Below are 21122 nucleotides of genomic sequence, written 5' to 3'. Positions count from 1 at the left end.
AGGTTCCAATTCCTGATGAAGGCACATACCTATGTTGTGGGTTTGATCTTCAGTAGGGGTGTATACAGGAGGCAACCGATTGATGCTTCTCTCTCACATTGATGATTTTCTCTCCTCTTTCTCCTGCCCAGCTGGTATAGCTCACCAGGTTGAGCATTGTCCCATGCACCAGGAGGTCGCTGGTTCAATTCCCAGTCAGGGAACATGCCTGGATTACTGGCTCAGGGGGTGTGCAGGAAGCAGCCAATTGATGTTTCTCTCCCACATTGATGTTTCTCTCTCTAAAAAAATCAATAAAAACATATTAAAAAAAAAGTTTTGTCACATTGTAGCAATTTATTAAATCTTTTTCTTTTTTAATCCTCATCCGAGGATAATTTTTCCATTAATTTTCAGAGAGAGTAGAAGGGGAGGTAGGGGAGAGAGAGAGAGAAACATCAATGTGAGAGAGACACACTGACTGGCTGCTCCCCCATGACCCTGACTGGGGCAGGGAATCGAACCTGCAACCAGGTATATGCCCTTGACCGGAATCGAACCCGTGACCCTTCAGTCTGTGGGCCAATGCTCTAACCACTGAGCAAAATCAGCCAGAGCAATTCTTAACATTATTTTAACTTATTAGAAAGGTATATAATTTTTATGATCATGCTTTGCTAAATTAAGCATGATCATAAAATAATGACCCAGTAGTTTAATGCATTGTATCAGAAATTCAAAAGATCTGAATTCTAGTCTCAGGTTGCCAAAAAACCAGCTCTAGAATCTTGACTAAATTACTTAAAGTAATTTGTAATTACCAATGTCTCAGTTTAATCATATAAAAAGTGGAGGTAATTAATACCTACCCTATATAATTCTGAAGATAAAACAGGAGAGCAAGTTTTTTTTTAATGTTTTTATTGATTTTTTTTTTTTTTTTTTTTTTGATAGGAAGGGAGAGAGAGATAGAAACGTCAATGTGAGAGAGATACATCAATCAGCTGCCTCCTGCACGTGCCCTACTAGGGACTGAGCCCTGACTGGAAATTGAACCAGGACCTCTCAGTCCATGGGACAATGCTCAATCCTCTGAGCTACGCTGGCTGAGCAGGAGAACAAATTTTAAAGTGCGAGATGTTACTTTAAAAATTATTTTATGCCCTGGCCAGTTTGACTCAGTGCTTAGAGTGTCAGCCCATGGACTGAAGAGTCACGGGTTCAATTCCAGTCAAGGGCATGTACCTCGGTTTCAGTTCGGTCCGGGCTCTGGTCGGGGTGGTGCGGGAGGCAGCCAATCGATATATCTCTCTTACGCTGACGTTTCTCTCTCTTTCTCTCTTTCCCTCCCTCCCTCTCTGTCTGAAAATAAATGGAAAAATATTCTCTGGTGAGGATTAAAAAAGAAAAAATTATTTTGCGAGAGAACTATAACAGAACAGCTGGAATGAAAGTGTTGTGTATCTTATTCCCCAAGATTATCTAGTCAGAAGTGATCAGTTCTATCACACTAAAGTGCTATGTGGTTAGAGTACAATAAAGAAATGCTAGTCTCAAAAATGTAGCAGATTTAAGTATAGATCTGCCCCACGGGTCCAGCTGGCAGACTTGGAACACCTAAGGATCTTCTCCTCTATGAAAATTCGATATAACATACTCAATAGCCATAATATATAAATATTTTATGAAATACTTACAAGAACTTCATAGTCAGGGATAGTATGGGTTCCAAGCCCTGCTCTATCAAAAGTTACTCTATAAGTAGCATTATAAGTATCCACAGCCTCTATTTGTCCAGTGAACAGACCATCATGAACACCACGTAATCGTGCTGAGAAAGAACCAAAAAAGGAATTATATCTGTAAGATACAAAGTACTATCAAATATAAAACCAAAAATTGCTCCAAACATGTAATTTAAAACGTAGAAAGTACAGTATTATTGTCTATTATAGTTTCAAAAAAAATTACATACTTTATTTTCAGTTTAGAGAAATAAAAAATTGAAACAAAAACTATAAATGACAATCCCTATTTTGATATATGAATGAAATCACATATCTACCAACCTAAAACCAAAATATTTTAAAATCATTGCTTTGGTCATCATGCTAATGAGTGAAACGACAGGTACAGTTCAACTTAAAAAAAAAAAAAAAAAGACAGGAATGCTGTGAAGAAAAGAATGAATATACTAAGCCTGGGACTGCTATCCTTAGAAAGACCTGCCTGCAAGGTTGGCATCTGGAAACTTGACTTTCAAGGGTGTTCTCATACTAATCAAGGTGGTTTCCTATGCCTAGAATGTTTGTGAAAATGATGTTTTATGATGTATACCTGCTTTCCTTTGGGAATCTGGAATTCCGGTATTTGCTATGCAAGGGTACCCATGTGACTAGCCCCCAATAAAACCTTGGGTACTGAATCTCTAACAAGTTATTTTGGTAGACAACACCTCAAGTGTTATTATAACTTGTTGTTGGGGGTATTAAGCAAGTCATGTGTCACACTACAGGAAGTGGATTCTTGGAAGCTTTCACTTGTTTCCTCTGGACTTTCCCCCATGCACCTTTTCCCTTTGCTAATTTTGCTTTATCCTTCTCTGTACTAAGCCGAGGCCATGAGTGCTGAGCACTCTGAATCCTTCTAGTGAATCACCGAATTTGGCGGTAGTCTTGGGGACCCCCTCACACAAATGAATTTTTGTGTCACTATTATTTAAAACTAGTTTCAAATAACACCAAGAAAATCCAAGCAAATAACCAGCAATGAGTGAAAAATTTAAGAATAGCATTAAACTAGGCAAAGTGACACATTTTATATGAACAAAAAAGTATAATACAGCCCTGGCCGGTTTGGCTCAGCGGTTAGAGCGTCGGCCTGCAGTCCGGAGAGACCTGGGTTCGGTTCCCGCTAAGGGCACGTACTTGGGTTGCAGTTTGTCCCCGGCCCTGGTTGGTCGTGAGGGTGGCAGCCACTCGATGTGTCCCTTCATGTCGATGTTTCGCTCTCTCTCTCCCTTCCTCTCTCTCCCTCCCTCTCTATCTGTACAAAAAAATGGAAAAATATCCTCGGGTGAGGATAAAAAAAATAAAAATAAAATGTAAAAAAAAAAGTATAATACACAATATCATTTTAATAGAATACAAGTGTTCAATGTAAAACTTTAAGAAGAATCAACTGATTTAAAAAACAATTGTAGGAGCTTAAATTATTCTCAGTCTTTGACAAATCAAAGAAGGGAAAAGTAAACAGGTATACAGAAGATATAATAAAGAAAGTTGAAAAACAAGCATAAATATAGAAAAGGACTTCCAGTTATGACAGCACAAAGAGCTTCGTGATTCTTCTCTGCAAAAGCATGTATGTACCTATACAAGATTGTCAATGACAATCACTTCAGGGTGTGGAAATGGATCAAATGCAGAAAACAATTAAGAAACATTCAGAACTTAATGTTTACATTCAGAGTTGATCGAGCTTACAAGTAAGGTCAGGGGAAGTCATTTGCATTTACACCCCACCATCACCACCAACTTGGTTGGTGAAAACGGTTTAGCTAGAGTAATGGTTGGTCATGAAAACCAGCAGTGTTGTTGCCATTGGGGGTAGATCAGATGTGGGTAAAAACCTGTGACTATGGCAGTTAAAAATGGTGAACTAAATCAGGAAAGAGTTAAGAAAAACCCATAGCTTTTGGGGCAGTCCTGACTGAGATGAGCAGAACAGCCAGGGATTTAACAGGGAGATCCTGGAAACTAGAAAGCCATAAAAGGGCTGAAGAAAGCTGCCCATAAATCCTGGGCTAACTGAAAACTTTGTGGATGGGTGGGGAATACCTATGAGAATCTGGTAAAAAGTAAAAACTAAGGCTCTCTTTCCTCTAGAAAACAGTCCCTGATTAATCCAAGCATTTCTCAAACCCATTCAATACAATTACTAACCTACCTACTCCCTTAACACCTTGCTATTTCTTATACTACATAAGTTGTGATTTTAGTTCACCAAATTCTTGAAGACTCATTTAAATTTGGTTTTGGTTATACTTTCCCTCCATGTTATAACTGAATATACAGAATCACATCTATAAATTGACAAAATTTATAACCTTACAAAATTTGGGGGCAAACTGAATAATTTAGTTTTATTGAGTCATTAGAAATTATCCAAGGATCATAACAACAATGGTTTGTAGACTACACAAAAAAGACAGTTTAGAAAAGGAAAAAAAATAGAACAATTTAAAATTTTTAAATTTTATCAGTTCACAGATGAAGAAACAATCTCTACAGCATATTGCTATAGAACTATAGTTTAAGCTTTCTAAATTTAAAAGCCATTTCTCTAATAGAGGTTATTTTGGAGAAAAATATTAATAAGCTTATCTTCACTAACCTGTAACTTTGGTGCCAATAACCAGGGGCAAAGGAATCTCATCTGGGAGATCTTTGAATTGTGAAAGATCTGCAACTTTCCTTTGTTGTAAGAGCCGGATTTTCTGCCGTTTCTGTTTTAATGCTGATCTCTCTTCCTCAAAAAATGCAGAAGAACATCTAGAATAAATTACAAGAATAATATAAAATGATAACATCCTCCCCAAAAATTTCAAATCAGACCATCCATCTCATTGTTCTCTTTCTTCCTCTCATTCTTGAGTACTGTATTTAAAAACAGATTCACAGAGCCCGGCTGGTGTGGCTCAGTGGTTGAGCATCAAACCATGTATCAAGAGGTCACCGATTTCATTCCCGGTCAGGTTCATGCCCAGGTTGTGAGCTGGATCCCTGGAGGGGGGCATGCGGGAGAGAATCGATGTTCTCTATCATAGATGTTTCTATCTCTCTCTCCCTCGCCCTTCCCCTCTCTCTAAAAAATAAATAAATAAATAATAAAAATAAAAACAGGTTCATAGACATAACTGTTTCCTTTTATTAAATTACATCTTTTAAAAACAGGGCCTTGCAAGATTCAGACACATATAACCAAGTATAGATTATTACTTCTTACAAAGCTGAAGGATTTGTTCACATTCTTTGACAAAATTGTAGCTGGATTCCAGGTCTTCTCTTAAGGACAAAGTTCAATTTTAATATTCTATTCAGAAGAACATGACATTTTCTTGGTCACCCAGTGAGCATACTAATATAGGAATTAAAGATTAGATGTGCCCCTGTGTAAACTTTTAATTATTCATCCTGCCCTGAAGCATGAATATTGAATTTACTCTAATCTTTAGGGCCCGTCTTACTTCTATTTTCAAATTCTATGATGAACCAAAGGTATTTAAATGCAGGTTTCATGCCACAAAATATATACCCCTAAAACCATCACCACAGTAGAGATGAAATATGAAGACACCGATTACACCTAAAGTTTTTTTGTGCTACTTTATTATTCCTATTTTAAATTCCTCCTACATCTGCCCTGGCCAGTTTGGCTCAGCGGTTGAGTGTTGGCCTGCGGACCAGAGTGTCCTGGGTTCGGTTCCCACTAGGGGGCACATACCACAAAAAAACAAAAACAAAAACAATAAATTCCTCCCACATCTATACTCCCACTTCCCAAGCAATCACTGAGTTGCTTTCATCATTTCTATCTTCTAAAATTTTATATAAATGACATAATCTAGTATGTATTCTTTCGTCAGACTTTCTTTTAAAAAAAATTTTTTTCCTTTATTGATTTTAAGAGAGAGAGGAAGTGAAAGGGAGAGATAGAAACATTGATGAGAGAGAACATTGATCGGCCACCTCCCACATGCCCCCCACTGGGGGTCGAGCCCACAATCTGGGCATGTGTCCTGGCCGGGAATCGAACCAGTGACCTCTTGATACATGGGTCAATGCTCAACCATTGAGCCACACCGGCCGGACGGCTTCTTTCTTTTTTTAAAAAATATGTTTTTACTGATTTTAGAAAGAGAGGAAGGGGGAGGGAGAAACATCGATGTGAGAGATAAACATTGATCGGTTTCTTCCATGTGCCCTGAGAATTGAACCAGTAACCTTTTGGTGCACAGATCATCTGATGCTCAAACAAGTGAGCCACACCAGCAAGGGCCAGGCTTCTTTCATTCAACACAGTTATTCTACGATTCATCCATGTTGTCATGTATCAGTGGTTCATTCCTTTTACTGGAAAACAGTATTCTATGGATTCATCATAATTTGTTTATCCATTCACCTGTTGGTGCATGTTTGGGTTATTTCCAGGTTTCCAGTTTGGGGCTATTAAACAAAGTTGATATAAACATTTGTACACAGGTTTTTGTATAAAAATATACTTTTACTTCTCTTAAATGAATACAGTACCAAGGAGTGAAATGATTGGGTCATATGATCAGTGTATATTTAACATTTTAAGAAACCAAAGAAGCCAAATATCACCAAAGAAGATATATAGATGGCAAATAAGTATATGAAAAGATGTTCCACATATGTCATTAGGGAAATGCAAATGAAACAAGGCACCACTACGTACCTACTAGAATGGCTAAAATCTGAAACACTGACACCACCAAATGCTGACAAGGATGTGGAGCAACAGGAACTCTCATTCATTACTGGTGGGAATGCAATATGGTACAGCCACTCTGGAAGATAGTTTAGTGGTTTCTTATAAAACTAAATCATATGACCCAGCAATCACATTCCTTGTTACTTACACAAATGAGCTGAAAACTTATGTCCACACTAAAATCTGCACATGGATGTTTATAGCAGCTTTATTTCTAATTATCAAAACTTGGAAGTAACTAAGATGTCCTTCAATGGTACATCCAGATAACAAAATATTATTCAGTGCCAAAAAAATGTGCTATCAAGCAATGAAAAGACATGGAGTAATCTTAAATACATATTACTAAGTGAAAGAAGTCAATCTGAAAAGGTTACATACTGTCTGATTCCAATATATGACATTAGAAAATGCAAAACTATGGAGATGATAGAAAGATCAGTGGTTGCCAGGAGTTGGATGGAGGGGGGGAAGGAAAAATAGGTACAGCACAGAGGATTTTTAGGGCAGTGACACTACTTTGTATGATATGATAATGGTGGGTATATGTCATTATATATTTGTCAAACTCACAGAATGTACACCACCAAGAACGAACCCTAATGTAAACTATGGACTTTGGGTGATTATGGTATGTTCATGCAGGTCCATCATTTGTCATAAATGTACCACTGTGGGGGAAGATGCTGATAACTGGAAGGCTATGCCTGTGTGAAGGCAAAGGGGTATATGAGAAATCTCTATACCTTCCTCTCAATTTTGTTGTAAATCTCAATCTGCCCTAAAAAAATTAAGTCCTAACAAAAAAAACAAGAAACTGCCAAACAGTTTTCCAAAGTGGTTGTACCATTTTCTATTCCTATCAGCAGTGTATAAGAGTTCATGTTACCCCACATCCTCACCAACACTTAATATGCTTAGTCTTAAAATTTTTAGCTATTTGAGGTACCATATTTTAATGAATCATTCCCCTATTAATGGATATTTATGCTGTTGCCAATCTTTTGCTACTACAAGCAATACTGCAATAAATAACTCTGAACATGTCATTTCACCCCAGTACAAGTATTTCTGTGATATAAATTGGTAGAATTATTAGGTCAAAGGGTATGGAAATTAGTAAATTTGATAGATGTTACCAAATTGCACTCCACAAAGATTATATAAATTTAAATTTTCACCAGCAACTATTTCACCACACCATTGCCAATGCAATATAGAAAAGCTTTATGAACTTTGTCAATTTGATAGTTAAAAAACAGTATCTCGGCATGCTTTGATTTTGCATTTCTCATTATGAGTGAGATTGAATTCCTTTCATTTATTTAGAAGAGTCATTTCTTTTTCCTTTCCTATAATCTCTTTGTAATCATTTTTATTATGGGTTATTTGACTTTTTCATATTGATTCAAAGGAGTTCTTTACACATTAGGGAATTAGCTCGTTGTGACAGAAGTTGCAAATATTTCTTTCAACCTTGTTTATGGATGTTTGAGGGGAACAAAGCAAAATGCTATTTTTATGAAGTCAAATTTACTGTTATTTTCTTTTATGGTTCCTAATGATGGAGCCTATGAGAAAGACCTTTTCCAATTCAAGATTAAGCAAAACTCTCCTATAAGTTCCTCTAGTAGTTTCATTTTTATTTTTTACCTATTTTTTATTTCTTTTTTTTTTCCCTTTATTGATTTTAGAGAGAGAGAGGAAGTGAGAGGGAGTGACAGAAACATCGATGAGAGAGAACATCGACTGGCCACCTCCTGCATGCCCCCCACTGAGGTTCAGGCCCACAACCTGGGCATGTGCCCCAACCAGGAATCGAACCAGCAACCTCTTAGTACATGGGTCGACGCTCAACCACTGAGCCACACTGGCCGGCCTACCTATTTATTTTTAACTTATCTTTATTGTTGAATGTACTACAGATGTCCCTCCTTTTTCCCCTACTCATCTTTCTCTCCCCTCCCACCCCACTCCTGTCTTCTCCACACTACTGTCTGTGTCCACTGGTTATGTATATATGCATATAAGTTCTTTGGTTTATCTCTTCTCACCCCCCACTTCCCTCGAGGCTTGTCAGTTTGACAACCGATTTGTACTTCTTAATCCCTTCACCTTTTCAGCCATTCCTCCAACCTCCCTCCCATCTGTCAACCAACAAAAAGTCTTCTGGATCTATGAGTCTGTTTCTGTTCTGCCTGTTTAATTTGTTTGTAGATTCAAGTATGTATTTATTGTCATTTTAATGTTCTTTTTTAAAAACATTTTTTTCTTTATTATTTTAGAGAGAGAGAAAGGGAGAGGGAGAGAGAAACATCAATGAGAGAGAACATCAACTGGCCACCCCCTGCATGCCCCCCACTGGAGATTGGGCCCACAAGCTGGGCAGGTGCCCTGACCAGAAATCAAACCAGCAATCTTTTGGTGCATGGGCCTATGCTCAACCACTGAGCCACACTGACTGGGCTAGTGTTCATATTTTTTATCTTTTTCTTCAAGAAGACCCTTTAACATTTCATATAATACTGGTTTGATGGTGATGAACTCCTTTAGCTTTTCCTTGTCTGGGAAAACCTTTATATGACCATCGATTCTAAATGATAGCTTTGCAGGATAATCTTGGTTGTAGGTTCTTGCTTTTCATCACTTTGAATATTTCTTGCTACTCCCTTCTGGCCTGCAAAGTTTCCTTAGAGAAATCAGATGACAGTCTTATGGGAGCTCCCTTGTAGGTAACTGCTTTTCTCTTGCTGCTTTTCAGATTCTTTGTCTTTGACTTTTTGCATTTTGATTATAATGTGTCTTGGTGTGGGCCTCTTGGGGTTCATCTTGTTTGGGACTCTCTGTGTTTCCTGGACTTGTATGTCTATTTCCTTTACCAAGTTACCTGAGAATATTTTTCTATTTATCCTCAGATAGAATGAGAGGGAGGGGTAGAGACAGTGAGAAACATCAATGTGAGAGAGGAACATCCACTGCTTGCCTCCCACAGGACCCCAACCAGGGCCGGTGATGAACCGCAACCAAGGTATGTGCCCTTGACCGGAATCAAACCTGTGACTCTTTGGTCCGCAAGCTGACGCTCTAACCTCTGAGTCAAACCAGCCAGGGCTGTCATTATTTTTTCAAATAGGTTTTCAATTTCTTGCTCTTTCTCTTCTCCTTCTGGCACCCCCATGATGCGAATGTTAGTATGCTTGAAGTTGTCCCAGAGGCTTCTTAAACTATCCTTTTTTTTTTTTTTTTTTTATCCTCACCCGAGGACATTTTTCGATATTTTGTTCAGATAGAGTGAGTGGGAGAGAGAGAGAGAGAGAAACATCGACGTGAAAGCGACACATCGAGTGGTTGCCACCCACATGACCCAACCAGGGCTGGGGACAAACTGCAACCAAGGTACGTGCCCTTAGCGGGAACCGAACCCGGGTCTCTCCGGACCGTAGGCCGACGCTCTAACCACTGAGCCAAACCGGCCAGGGCTATCCTCATTTTTTTGGACTCTTTTCTTTTTGCTGTTCTGACTGGGTATTTTTTGCTTCCTTATATTCCACATCAATGGTTTGCTTCTTGGCTTTACCTACTCTACTATTGATTCCCTGTAAATTATTCTTTATTTCATTTAGTGCCTCCTTTATTTCTGACTGAGCATCCTTCATTTCTGACTGTGCATCCTTCATTTCTGACTGGTCCTTTTTAATGCTCTTGAGGCCCTCACTAAGTTCATTGAGCATGCTTATAACCAGTGTTTTGAATTCTGCATCTGTCACATTGCTTATCTTCATTTCGTTAAGTTTTTTTCCTGGAGTTTTATTCTGTTTTTTCATTTGGGATATGTTTCTTTGTCTCCTCATTTTGGCTGCCTCCCTGTGTTTGTTTCTATGTATTAGGTAGAGTTGCTATGCCTCCTAGGCTTCTAGGGTGGCCCATTGTAGTAGGTGTCCTGTAGGGTCCAGTGGCACAGCCTTCCTGATCACCCCAGCTGTGCCCTCATATGAAACCCTGACTACCTAGGAGGATCAGCTGTGCAGAGGCCCACCACACAGAGCAAGACTTACTTCAGCAGGGCTCTGGTACCCACAAAGTCCACTCCTTGAGTGTGTTGCATATGGAGGTAGTTGGGTGGTGGTGCTTCGACATGGTCTGAAGCTGTCCACTGGGTGTGCTGGCTCTGGGGCAAGGTCAGCCACTGCCCATGTTCTACCCAGGGCCACCAGGTATAAGCTACAAAGAGATCTGCAAATGGCTGCTTCTTGTGCTGGGCTTGGAGGTGCCCAGGCAAAGCCAAGTTGTGAACCAAAGTTGGCTACTCCTAGCACCGGGCCTGGGGCCACTTAGTGAGAGGTATGGATGGAGCTCACTGAGGCCAGACGCTGCTTTTTTGAGATAATTTAGGAAAATCTGAATCAGGAGCCAAGACAGGCTATTCCTATAGCAAAGCAACTAGAAACAGCTTGGGTGGGCCTGAAAATTGGGTGGGGCAGGGCCTCAGTGAATCACCAGGATGGGGCAAACAGTATGGTGGAGTCCTAGATATGGCAGCCATCTGCCAGCCCCATGGGGGAAGGGCTCACCAAAAGAACAAAGGCCTCCACCAGCATGTCTGTCCGGGGAAAAAGCTGCCTTACGGCTCTCGCCCCAATGCCAAACAACTCAGTTCTTCCCCATATGTCTCTGGTGCCTTCAACCTGCCTCCCCCATGCTGGAGCCTGGAAGGTGGAAGTCTGAGTAAGTCCATGCTCAGGCCCTTTAAAAGAAACTGCCTGGGGCTCCAGGACCTCAGCCTAAATTCCTACTGGTTTTTACAGCCAGAAGTTATGGGGACTTCTCTTTCTGGCACTTGAACCTGAGCTGGGGTGCCTGCTATGGGACAGGGACCCCTTGATCCTCACAAAGGACCTTTGCAGCTGAGGTAGCCCTCCTGATTTTTGTCTGCCACTCGTGGGTGTGGGACCAATCTGACCGTGCCTCCACCCCTCCTACCAGTCTCAATGGGGCTTCTTCTTTAATTTTGAAGTTGTAGGACTTCCATTCAGCTTGATTTCAGGCAGTTTTGAATGAAGGTTGTTCTGTAGTTTAGTTGTAATTTTGATGTGGTTGTGGGAGGAGGCGAGTACTGCCTTAACCTATGCCACCATAGGTTCGTTTAAAAAATTTTAACTCTTGCCCTGGCCGGTTTGGCTCAGCGGTTAGAACATTGGCCTGTGGACCGGAGAGTCCCAGGTTCGGTTCCCGCTAAAGGCACATACCTTGGTTGCAGATTGTCCCCGGCCCTGGTTGGGTTGTGTGGTTGTGCAACCACTCGATGTGTCTCTCTCACATCGATGTCTCTCTCTCTCTCTCTCTTTCTCCCTCTCTCCCTCCTGCTCTATCTGAAGATAAACACAAAAATGTCCTCGGGTGAGGATTAAAAAAAAAAAAATTTAACTCTTGGTGCCTGGGTCGATGCTCAACCACTGGGCCACACCAGCAAGGCAAGACTTTTTTTTTTTAGAGGAAATTATTTTGCCTTGGCCAGTTTGGCTCAGCGGTTAGAGCGCTGGCCCACGAATCAGAGTCCTGGGTTCAGTTCCACTAAGAGCACGTACCTTGGTTGCAGTTTGTCCCTGGCACCCGTTGGGGTCGTTTGGGTAGCAACCAGTCAATGTGTCCCTCTCACATTGATGTTTCTCTCTCTCTCTTCCTCCCTTTCTCCCTCCCACTCTATCTGAAGATAAATGCAAAAAAAAAAAAAAAAAAAAAAAATGTCCTCGGGTGAGGATAAAAAAATAAATAAATAAAAATTTTAACTCTGGTCCTTTTCACATTTTTCCTGGCATAGGTGTGACGTATGAAACCAACTTGTTTTTTCTCTAGAAGGCTACACAGTGATCTCAATATCCATTAAATAAATAATTTAAACCCCTCTCCTCTATGTATCTGAGATGCAACAACGGTCATCATGTACTAAATTCCTATAGACATCTGTGATTCTATCTGGACTTTCTCTCTTTTTAAATTCATCTTTCTATTCATGCATACTATCACATTATTTTAATTATGATCATTTTTTAAAATCTATTTTAATATCTGATAAATGTAGTCACCCTTCATTACTTTGCTTCTTCAGCATTTCCTAAATCTTCCTGTTTGATTTCTCCTCTTTTAAATGTGAATTTTAGAACTGATTCATCTAGTTAAAAAATTTTTAAAAGGCCTGATATTTTTATTAAAATTGATTTTAATTTACAGATTAATTTAGGATTATGAGTCTTCTTATACATGATCATGTATGTCTTTGCATTTCCTCATCTGTATCCTGCCCATTTCTTAAGTTTCTTCCTGGTATTTCATCTCTTGTTTTTAAGAATGTTTTTAAAAATATTTTTTCTTTATTGATTTGAGAGAGAGAGAAAGGGAGAGGGAGAGAGAGAGAGAAACATCAATGAGAGAGAACATCAACTGGCTGCCTCCTGCACACCTCCTACAGGGGACTGGGCCCACAACCTGGGCATGTGCCCTGACAGGGAATCAAACCAGCGACCTCTTGGAACATGGGTTAATGCTCAACCACTGAGCCACACCAGTCCGGCTAAGGATATTTTTAAAAGTTTATTGTATCAATAATGTGTATTGTACCTAGACTTCCTCTGAGAAAAGAAAAACTACAAACTTTAGTTGAAAACAAAGACTTTAACTATTAATTAGCCTTGATAAAATAAAGAACTATAAGATTAAGCAATGTTATAGAAAGATAATCTAAAAAAAATTAACGAGAAATATGACACTTTTAAACAAACTGCAGAATTATAACAACAGTAAAATAAAGTGACTAATATCCCATTCTGATGGACAGTAATTAGAAATAGTGTAGCTCAATTTGCTGAAACATGTAAGTCACAGCAAAAACCCCAAACTGCCTAAATTATCAAAAACGACAAATTAGCCCTGGCCAGTTTGGTTCAGTGGTTAGAGCATCAGCCTGCGGTCCAGAGAGACCTGGGTTCTGTTCCTGCTAAGGGCATGTACCTTGGTTGCAGTTTGTCCCTGGCCCTGGTTGTCGTACGGGTGGCAGCCACTCAATGTGTCCCTTTCACATCAATGTTTCTCTCTCTCTCTCCCTCCCTCTCTGAACAAAAAATGGAAAAATGTCCTTAGGTGAGGATTAAAAAAACAAACAAACAAACGAAAACCCCACAGACTTCCAGTCAAGATGGCGGCCTAGGTAAACGCGGTATCGCGTCCTCCCACAACCACATCAAAGTTACAACTAAACTACAAAACAACCATCATTCAAAACCGCCTGAAATCAAGCTGAATGGAAGACCTACAACTACGAAATTAAAGCAGCAGCCACATCCAGACTGGTAGGAGGGGCGGAGGCAGACGGGCTGGTCCCACACCCACGGGTGGCGGATAAAAATCAGAAGGCTCCCGCGGCGGGAAGGTCCTCCCTGAGGACTGAGGGGTCCCTGTCCCACACCAGGTGCCCCGCTCAGGGTTCCAGTGCCAAGAAGAGAAGTCCCCATAACTTCTGGCTGAAAAAACCAGCGGAAACTGAGGCTCAGGGAGGCTGAAGCGGCTGGAGCCCCAGGCAGCTCCCTAAAGGGCCCGCGCACGGACTTATCGGACTCTCTCCCTCTAAGCTTGGAGGGGAGGCAGCTCGAGGGGCACCAGAGTCATACAGGGAAGAACTGAGCTGTTTAGCATTGGAGCGAGGGCTGGAGAGGGGGCTTTCTCGGGGACAAACGTGCTGTAAGAGGCCTTTGTTCCTTTGGTAAGCCCTTCCCGGGGGCGGCAGACAGTCGCCATATCTGGGACTCCAGCAACCTGGCTCACACTGGTAGCCCCGCCCTGTTGTCTCCCTGAGGCCCCGCCCCGCCCAACTTTCAAGCCCACCCAAGCTGTTGCCACTTGCTTAACCATAGGATTGGCCAGTCTTGGATCCTGCTTCAGGTTTTTCCTAAATTCTTTCAAACAAGCAGCATCTGATCTCAGCGAGCCCCATACCTCTCATTAAGTAATACACTGAAACAAACACAGGGAGGCAGCCATAATGAGGAGACAAAGAAACAGGTCCCAAATGAAAGAACAGAACAAAACCCCAAGAAAAGAACTAAGCGAAATGGAGATAAGCAACCTAACAGATGCTGAGTTCAAAATACTGCTTATAAGGATGCTCAACGAACTTAGTGAGAACCTCGGTGAACTTAGGGAGGGCCTCAAGAGCATAAAAAAGGACTAGTTAGAAATCATGGATACACAGAATTGAAGGAGGCATTAACTGAAATAAAGAATAATTTACACAGCTTCAATAATAGAGTACGTAAATCCAAGAAGCAAACCATCAATATGGAATATAAGGAAGCAACAAATGCCCAATCAGAACAGCAAAAAGAAAAAAGAATCCAAAAAAATGAGGATAGTGTAAGGAGCCTCTGGGACAACTTCAAGCGTGCCAACATTCGCATCTTGGGGGTGCCAGAAGAAGAAGAGCGAGAACAAGAAATCGAAAACCTGTTTGAAACAATAATGGCAGAAAACTTTCCTAACTTGGTGAAGGAAACAGACATACAAGTCCAGGAAGCACAGAGAGTCGCAAACAAGATGAACCCCAAGAGGCCCACACCAAGACACATCATCATCAAAATGCAAAAGGTTCAAGACAAACAGAGAATATTAAAAGTAGCAAGAGAAAGGCAGCTAGTTACCTACAAGGGAGTTCCCATTAGGCTGTCAGCTGATTTCTCAAAAGAAACTTTGCAGGCCAGAAGGGAGTGGCAAGAAATATTCAGAATGATGAAAACCAAGAACCTACAACCAAAATTACTCTATCCTGCAAAGCTGTCATTTAGAATCGATGGACATATAAAAACTTTCCCAGACAAGAAAAAGTTAAAGGAGTTCATCACTACCAAACCGTTATTATATGAGATGATGAAGGGTCTTTTTGAAGAAAAAGATAAAATGTATGAACAAACAAAATGGCAATGAATACATATCTATCAACAATGGAATCTACAAACAAAATGAACAGGTAGAACAGAAACATTCTCACAGATACAGAGAACATTTTGTTGGTTGCCAGTTGGGAGGGGGGTTGGGGGAATGGGTGAAAAAGGTGAAGGGATTAAGAAGCACAAATTCATTACTAGACTGACAAACCTCAAAGGGAAAGGGGTTGGGGGGTGGGTGGGAAGAAATAAACCAAAGAACTTATATGCATAATCAATGGACACAGACAATAGTGTGGGAAAAGGTGGGAGGGAGGCGGGAGTGGGGAGGAGGGGGGTCAATGGGGGAAAAATGTGGAACATCTGTAATACATTTTACATCCAACAATAAAGATTAAAAAAAAACCCCACAAATTAGCAGTATGAAACACACTAACACATCACATTTTAATTTTGTTATTGTAAATGAGGAAAATAGTAAAAACATCATCAGCAAGTTCATCTTTTTTTTTTTCATTTAAGGGCCTTTAAATTTTTTTTCAAGCAAGATCATCTTTAAATAAATTTATTCTTATATTTCACCACTATCTCCAGAAATCATTAAAACTAATTTCCATTTCTACTCATACTAGTAACTTTATTATTTCTAGGCCTTCCCTGAATTTTCCCACCATTTATTTATTTATTTTTTAACTGTATTATTATTTTTTTATCCTCACTCAAGGACATTTTTGCCTTTATCTTCAGATAGAACAAGAGGGAGAGAGGGGCAAAGAGAGAGAGAGAAACGTTGATGTCAGAGAGACACAACGAGTGGCTGCCACCCTCACGACCCCAACCGGGGCCAGGGATAAACTGCAAAAGAGGCATGTGCCCTTAGCGGGAACTGAACCTGGGACTCTCTGGTCCACGGGCCAACACTCTAACCACTGAGCCAAATCAGTCAGGGCTTTTCCCACCATTTAAAATAAAAAAAATCTTGCACATCTTTTTACCAGGTACTTAGACATAATATGAGAACTAATGATCTAATTCTTCTAATATACTTCAAGATTCCACTCAAAGTAATAGAAGGTTTTGCGATGTGTTAGAAAGCAGGGTAACACTGGAAAAGGAAAACTCATTTCACATGAAAAGTAATTCTCAGAAAGTAATATATTAGAGTCACTTGATTTGTTTTTATATAAAGTGAAATAAAGCTCTTGAGGTGATAAAAAAGAGTTTCACAAAATATAACAATGTATATATAACCTTATAGCTTTGTTAAATACTTCTTAGTACATTCTTGAATATTTTTTGGAACACAGTGGGGTATAGATAATTATATACAACAAAGCTATATTCAAAGCCTGTGATGTGAGAAAAACTGGAACTGCACATTTAATGAGAAGATGCATAAGTATAAAAAGCCCTTTAAAGTTGGTTAATACAATATATGTAACATATAATTATTCTGAAAACTTAAGTTTTAGTGCTAGTCCTCTTGAAGACTAAAAAAAAAAAAAATCAATGTAGTAATGATACTCCCAACTTATTGATTTTATTTTAAATAAAAACATTATTACCTCCGTGGTTTTCCCATAAGCCGCCTGATTTTTCCCCATTCTACTCTTGTTAATTTTCTTGTTTTCAAATTAGGGAAAGATTCCTTTAGACATACACAGAAATCATTATCACCTTCAAAGAGTGGTCTATAAAATAGAAGTGGTGTTTTAATGGTTAATATACAATGTGTTACTTGAGACATAAAATCAAAAATATGTATTACAATTTTCAACATCAAACTACTCACAAAATTCCAAACTTTCACTTCTACCCAAAACATATAAATAACATTCAAAACATTCAAAGTGCTAAACCTAAATTAAATCCTTGACATTTGTTAAACAAATAATGTGTAAAAGTTACTCGGGGAATACTGTCTGTGCTTGAGATGTCCAGAAGACACATTTTTGTGAAATCTCTTACAGGAGTATATCCTCTGGTGGTGGGGGTGGGGGTGGGGGTGGGGGTAGGGAGTCCTGGCATTGTATATGGTGAGGATAAGCAATGTTAGCTACAAAGTTATCTGTCCCAAAGGTAATACCATCATCAAGGAGTCCTCTTTGAGATTAAATCAGTTTTAGAAAACTAAAGCACTCCAGAGAGTTAGATTGGAATTCAAGTATTCACATCACACTAGGACATCCCCAGAGCTTGCTTATATACCTATGGAAAATCTGTGGACAAAAATAAAACAATTCTATTCATGAGTATGGGCAACCAGGCACCAGCAATGATATACAAAGGTCTTGGGCTTAAATATGAACACTCATGAGATTCACAAGATTCAGGGTACACAACTGGTTTGGAAAGCAGAGAAGGGATAAGTAGCCACCAGTAACTAGTATAGATTAGATTGAGATGGATGAGAAACCAGAATATTTTCTCAGTAAATTCTGTTTTTTAATAGATCTCACCCGAATTTCTTAATGTTTTATTTAAACATTTATGTGTAAATAGAGTACATAAGTACCACCAAATGAGAAAGACTATCCTCCTAAAAATTTTACTGAATCAACAATTTCTATTATACATACTAGCACTTAAAAATCTCAAGATTTATAAAATAAGTCCCATTCATTGCAAATAATAGTGCTTTGTTTCATAGTCTTTGTAAATTATAATACAGAAATATACTTTCATTTTATTTTTCACTAAAACGCCTAACTTCTTCCTCAAAAGAGCAAAAGGGGAAGAGAACTACAAGAAATGGAAATGGATCAAACCAGAGGAATAGAAAAAGGAATTTAGGACAAAATAGGATCAAAATGAGCCTACAAAAAAGGTTATAGCTTATAACATATGAAAAACTTAAATTTTTGGTTCAAGTAATATTCATGATAAAATTCATGATACATACTTATCTATATTTGAGTAGAACCATTCATATATGCACCATTTATGTGCTTTGGGAAGCTTGAGTAGGTTACGTAATCGAAAACCAATCTTCTGTGAGGCTTTCTTATCTGGTGTTGACATTGTTGCTGTAAATTTCTATACCAAAAAAAAGACATTAATTATAGTTCTATTAAGTAAAAATGAGCATCTGTAACATTGAATACATTTGTAAAAAGGTAGATTGTGGTTAAGTGCTCAAAAAGATTCAACAATATTCAACATGAAATTTGTGTTATTATTTAATAAACATTCTAATTAATTCTGACAAAGTTAATTAAAACTTCCAGTTTGATAACCTATTCTGACAAGGAAGGTGAAATATTTGCCCCCAATGTTTGCACTGCAGTACAATTTAATTTTAATTAAGGTACGTAGGAAAAAGATACTTGTGAGAAATATTCCTGAGTTCTTGGACCAGAAAAGACCAGTAAGAACTCTCTACTCATGAGAGAATGAGGGAGAAAACAATCAGTAAGCACTAGGCCCAGGGAACTTCCAGTGATTTCTTATATAAACCAGAGCTCCAATGCTATTAAATTGTTTCAAATCACTGAAGAAGAAAAAAAAGGTTTCAAACTATTTTTATAAAGACAACATAATGTAGATGATAAAATCTGCCTAAGTATAATAAAAGTAAATTTCAGAAAATATCACTCATTTCTATGAATTTTAAAAATGCTTGGAAAGATATTGTGTGTTCATGGATTGCAAAAATTAATACAGGGTGGGGCAAAAGTAGGTTTACAGTTGTCCATATGGAAAATAATACAATAATTAATAAATAATAATACAAGAATAAACTCTGTGCCCTGGCCAGTTTGGCTCAGCAGTTAGAGCATCGGCCCACGGACCAAAGAGTCACAGGTTTGATCCTTGGCCCCGGTTGGGGTTGTTTGAGAGGCAAGCTATCAATGTCTCTCTCTCACATTGATGTTTCTCTCTCCCTCCCTCCCTCCCCCCCCCCTCTCCTCCCTCCCTCATACTCTATCTTAAAAAAAAAAAATCAATGGAAAAATATTCTCGGGTGAGGATTAAAAAAGAAAAAATAATAAACTCTGTGTTTCACATACTCACAACTGTAAACTTACTTTTGCTTCACCTTGTGTTGTTAAAATGTCCATATTATCCAAAACAATCTAGAGATTCAATACAATGCCTATTAAAATTCCAATGGTACTTTTCACAGAAATAGAACAAGCAATCCTAACATTTGTATGGAACCACAAAGACCCCAAATCTCCAAAGCAATCTTGAGAAAGAAGAACAAAGCTAGAGTCATCACAGCCGTGATTTCAAACTATATTACAAAGCTACAGTAATCAAAATAGTATGATATTGGCACAAAAACAGACACATAGATCAATGGAATGGAAAAGAAAGCCCAAATATAAACCCATACACATGATAAAGTAATTCAAAGGAGCCAAGACTATTTAACGGGGAAAGGACAGTCTTCCATAAACGCTATTGGGAAAACTGGAAAAACACATGTAAAAGAATGAAACTGAATTACTATCTTACACCACACACGAAAACTAACTCAAAATCTATTAAAGAATTGCATGTAAAACTTGAAACCCTAAAACTCCTAGAAGAAAACATAGGCAGTAATAAGCTCCTTGACATTGGTCTTAGTGACAATTTTTTGGATTTGACATCAAAAGCAAAGGCATCGAAATAAAAATTAACAAGTGGGACTACATCAAACTAAAAAGCTTTTGCACAGCAAAGGAAATCAAAAACAAAACGAAAAGGCAACCTACCTACAGAGTCAAACTATACACATTGTATATTAGTTTCAATTTTTTTTTTTATCCTCACCCGAGGATATTTTTCCATTTTTTGTACAGATAGAGTGGGAGGGAGAGAGAGGAAGGGAGAGAGAGAGAGAAACATCAACGTGAAGGGACACAGTTTCAATTTTTTTTAAACTGAATTTTAGATGTTTATGTACATTTGTCCTCAATATTTAAAAAACTTCAAAATATCTTCTTGTTCATTTTACAGAACATGAACATTTTTACTATTTGAAATTTTTTTCTAGTAGAGCATACTGCTGGTCATGCCTTTAATTCCCTTTATTATCCAATCCTTGGTTGAGAAAATCACCTCCGCTATGGCCCATACTACTGAAAAATCTCATAACACTTTTTTGGAGAAAAATGACAGGGAAGTAGGGAATAATTACATCAAAAATTATAAACTTGATAAGAGAAAAATTACATTATTTTTTAAGTTAATACTTCCTTATCCAATTTTCATTCATTGCTTGGATTCTTACATGTTTACTATGACTTTTTTAAAAGATGCCGAAAATGAAAAAAGAGATATGATTTCATGTTGTATATTTTCCTCCTCTTTTTTTTTTTTGGTACGTGCCCCTAGCAGGAACCAAACCCGGGACTCTGGACCGCAGGCCAATGCTCCAACCACTGAGCCAAACTGGCCAGGGCTATTTTCTTCTTTTGAATAAAGGAAGTCTTCAACATACTTCCCTCAGTGATAAAGTAAAATACCCTCTCATTTCCATGCCAAACTCCAAACTGATTCTATATAGTCCACTATCTCCATGCTTAAAAGAAAGTTTGTATTTGTAAAACTGAGGACTGGCTTTATACTCTGGTTTCAAGTCCATCAATAAAATAATGGCCTTCTCTAGGTAACTAAAATAGGAGCTGAGTTGGAGCACTGATTTTAAAAAACTTCTTACTCAAAATGCAACAGAATAACCCTGGTTGGTTTGCTCAGTGGTTAGAG

General features: G+C 38.7%; 1 protein-coding gene across 8 annotated transcripts in view; it reads right to left on the bottom strand.

The window, feature by feature from the left end:
- LIN9 (lin-9 DREAM MuvB core complex component) overlaps positions 1–21122 on the bottom strand; it is a 54559-nt gene that overhangs the window by 20395 nt on the left and 13042 nt on the right. For 6 of the 8 annotated variants that reach the window (XM_036277396.1, XM_036277401.1, XM_036277402.1 and 3 more), the window contains 5 exons: positions 19454–19501; positions 18328–18461; positions 16991–17116; positions 4375–4532; positions 1677–1810 (listed from right to left, as the gene is read on the bottom strand). In XM_036277396.1, the coding sequence (XP_036133289.1) occupies positions 1677–1810; positions 4375–4532; positions 16991–17116; positions 18328–18461; positions 19454–19501 (600 nt within the window). The remainder of the gene's footprint in view (positions 1–1676; positions 1811–4374; positions 4533–16990; positions 17117–18327; positions 18462–19453; positions 19502–21122) is intronic. The other 2 variants (XM_036277398.1, XM_036277397.1) reach the window with 1 other exon arrangement.

The sequence above is a fragment of the Molossus molossus genome, unplaced genomic scaffold (genome assembly GCF_014108415.1).
Source record: "Molossus molossus isolate mMolMol1 unplaced genomic scaffold, mMolMol1.p scaffold_m16_p_23, whole genome shotgun sequence".
NCBI classification, from domain to species: Eukaryota; Metazoa; Chordata; class Mammalia; order Chiroptera; family Molossidae; genus Molossus; species Molossus molossus.
This window is presented reverse-complemented; position numbering and strand designations above follow the sequence as displayed.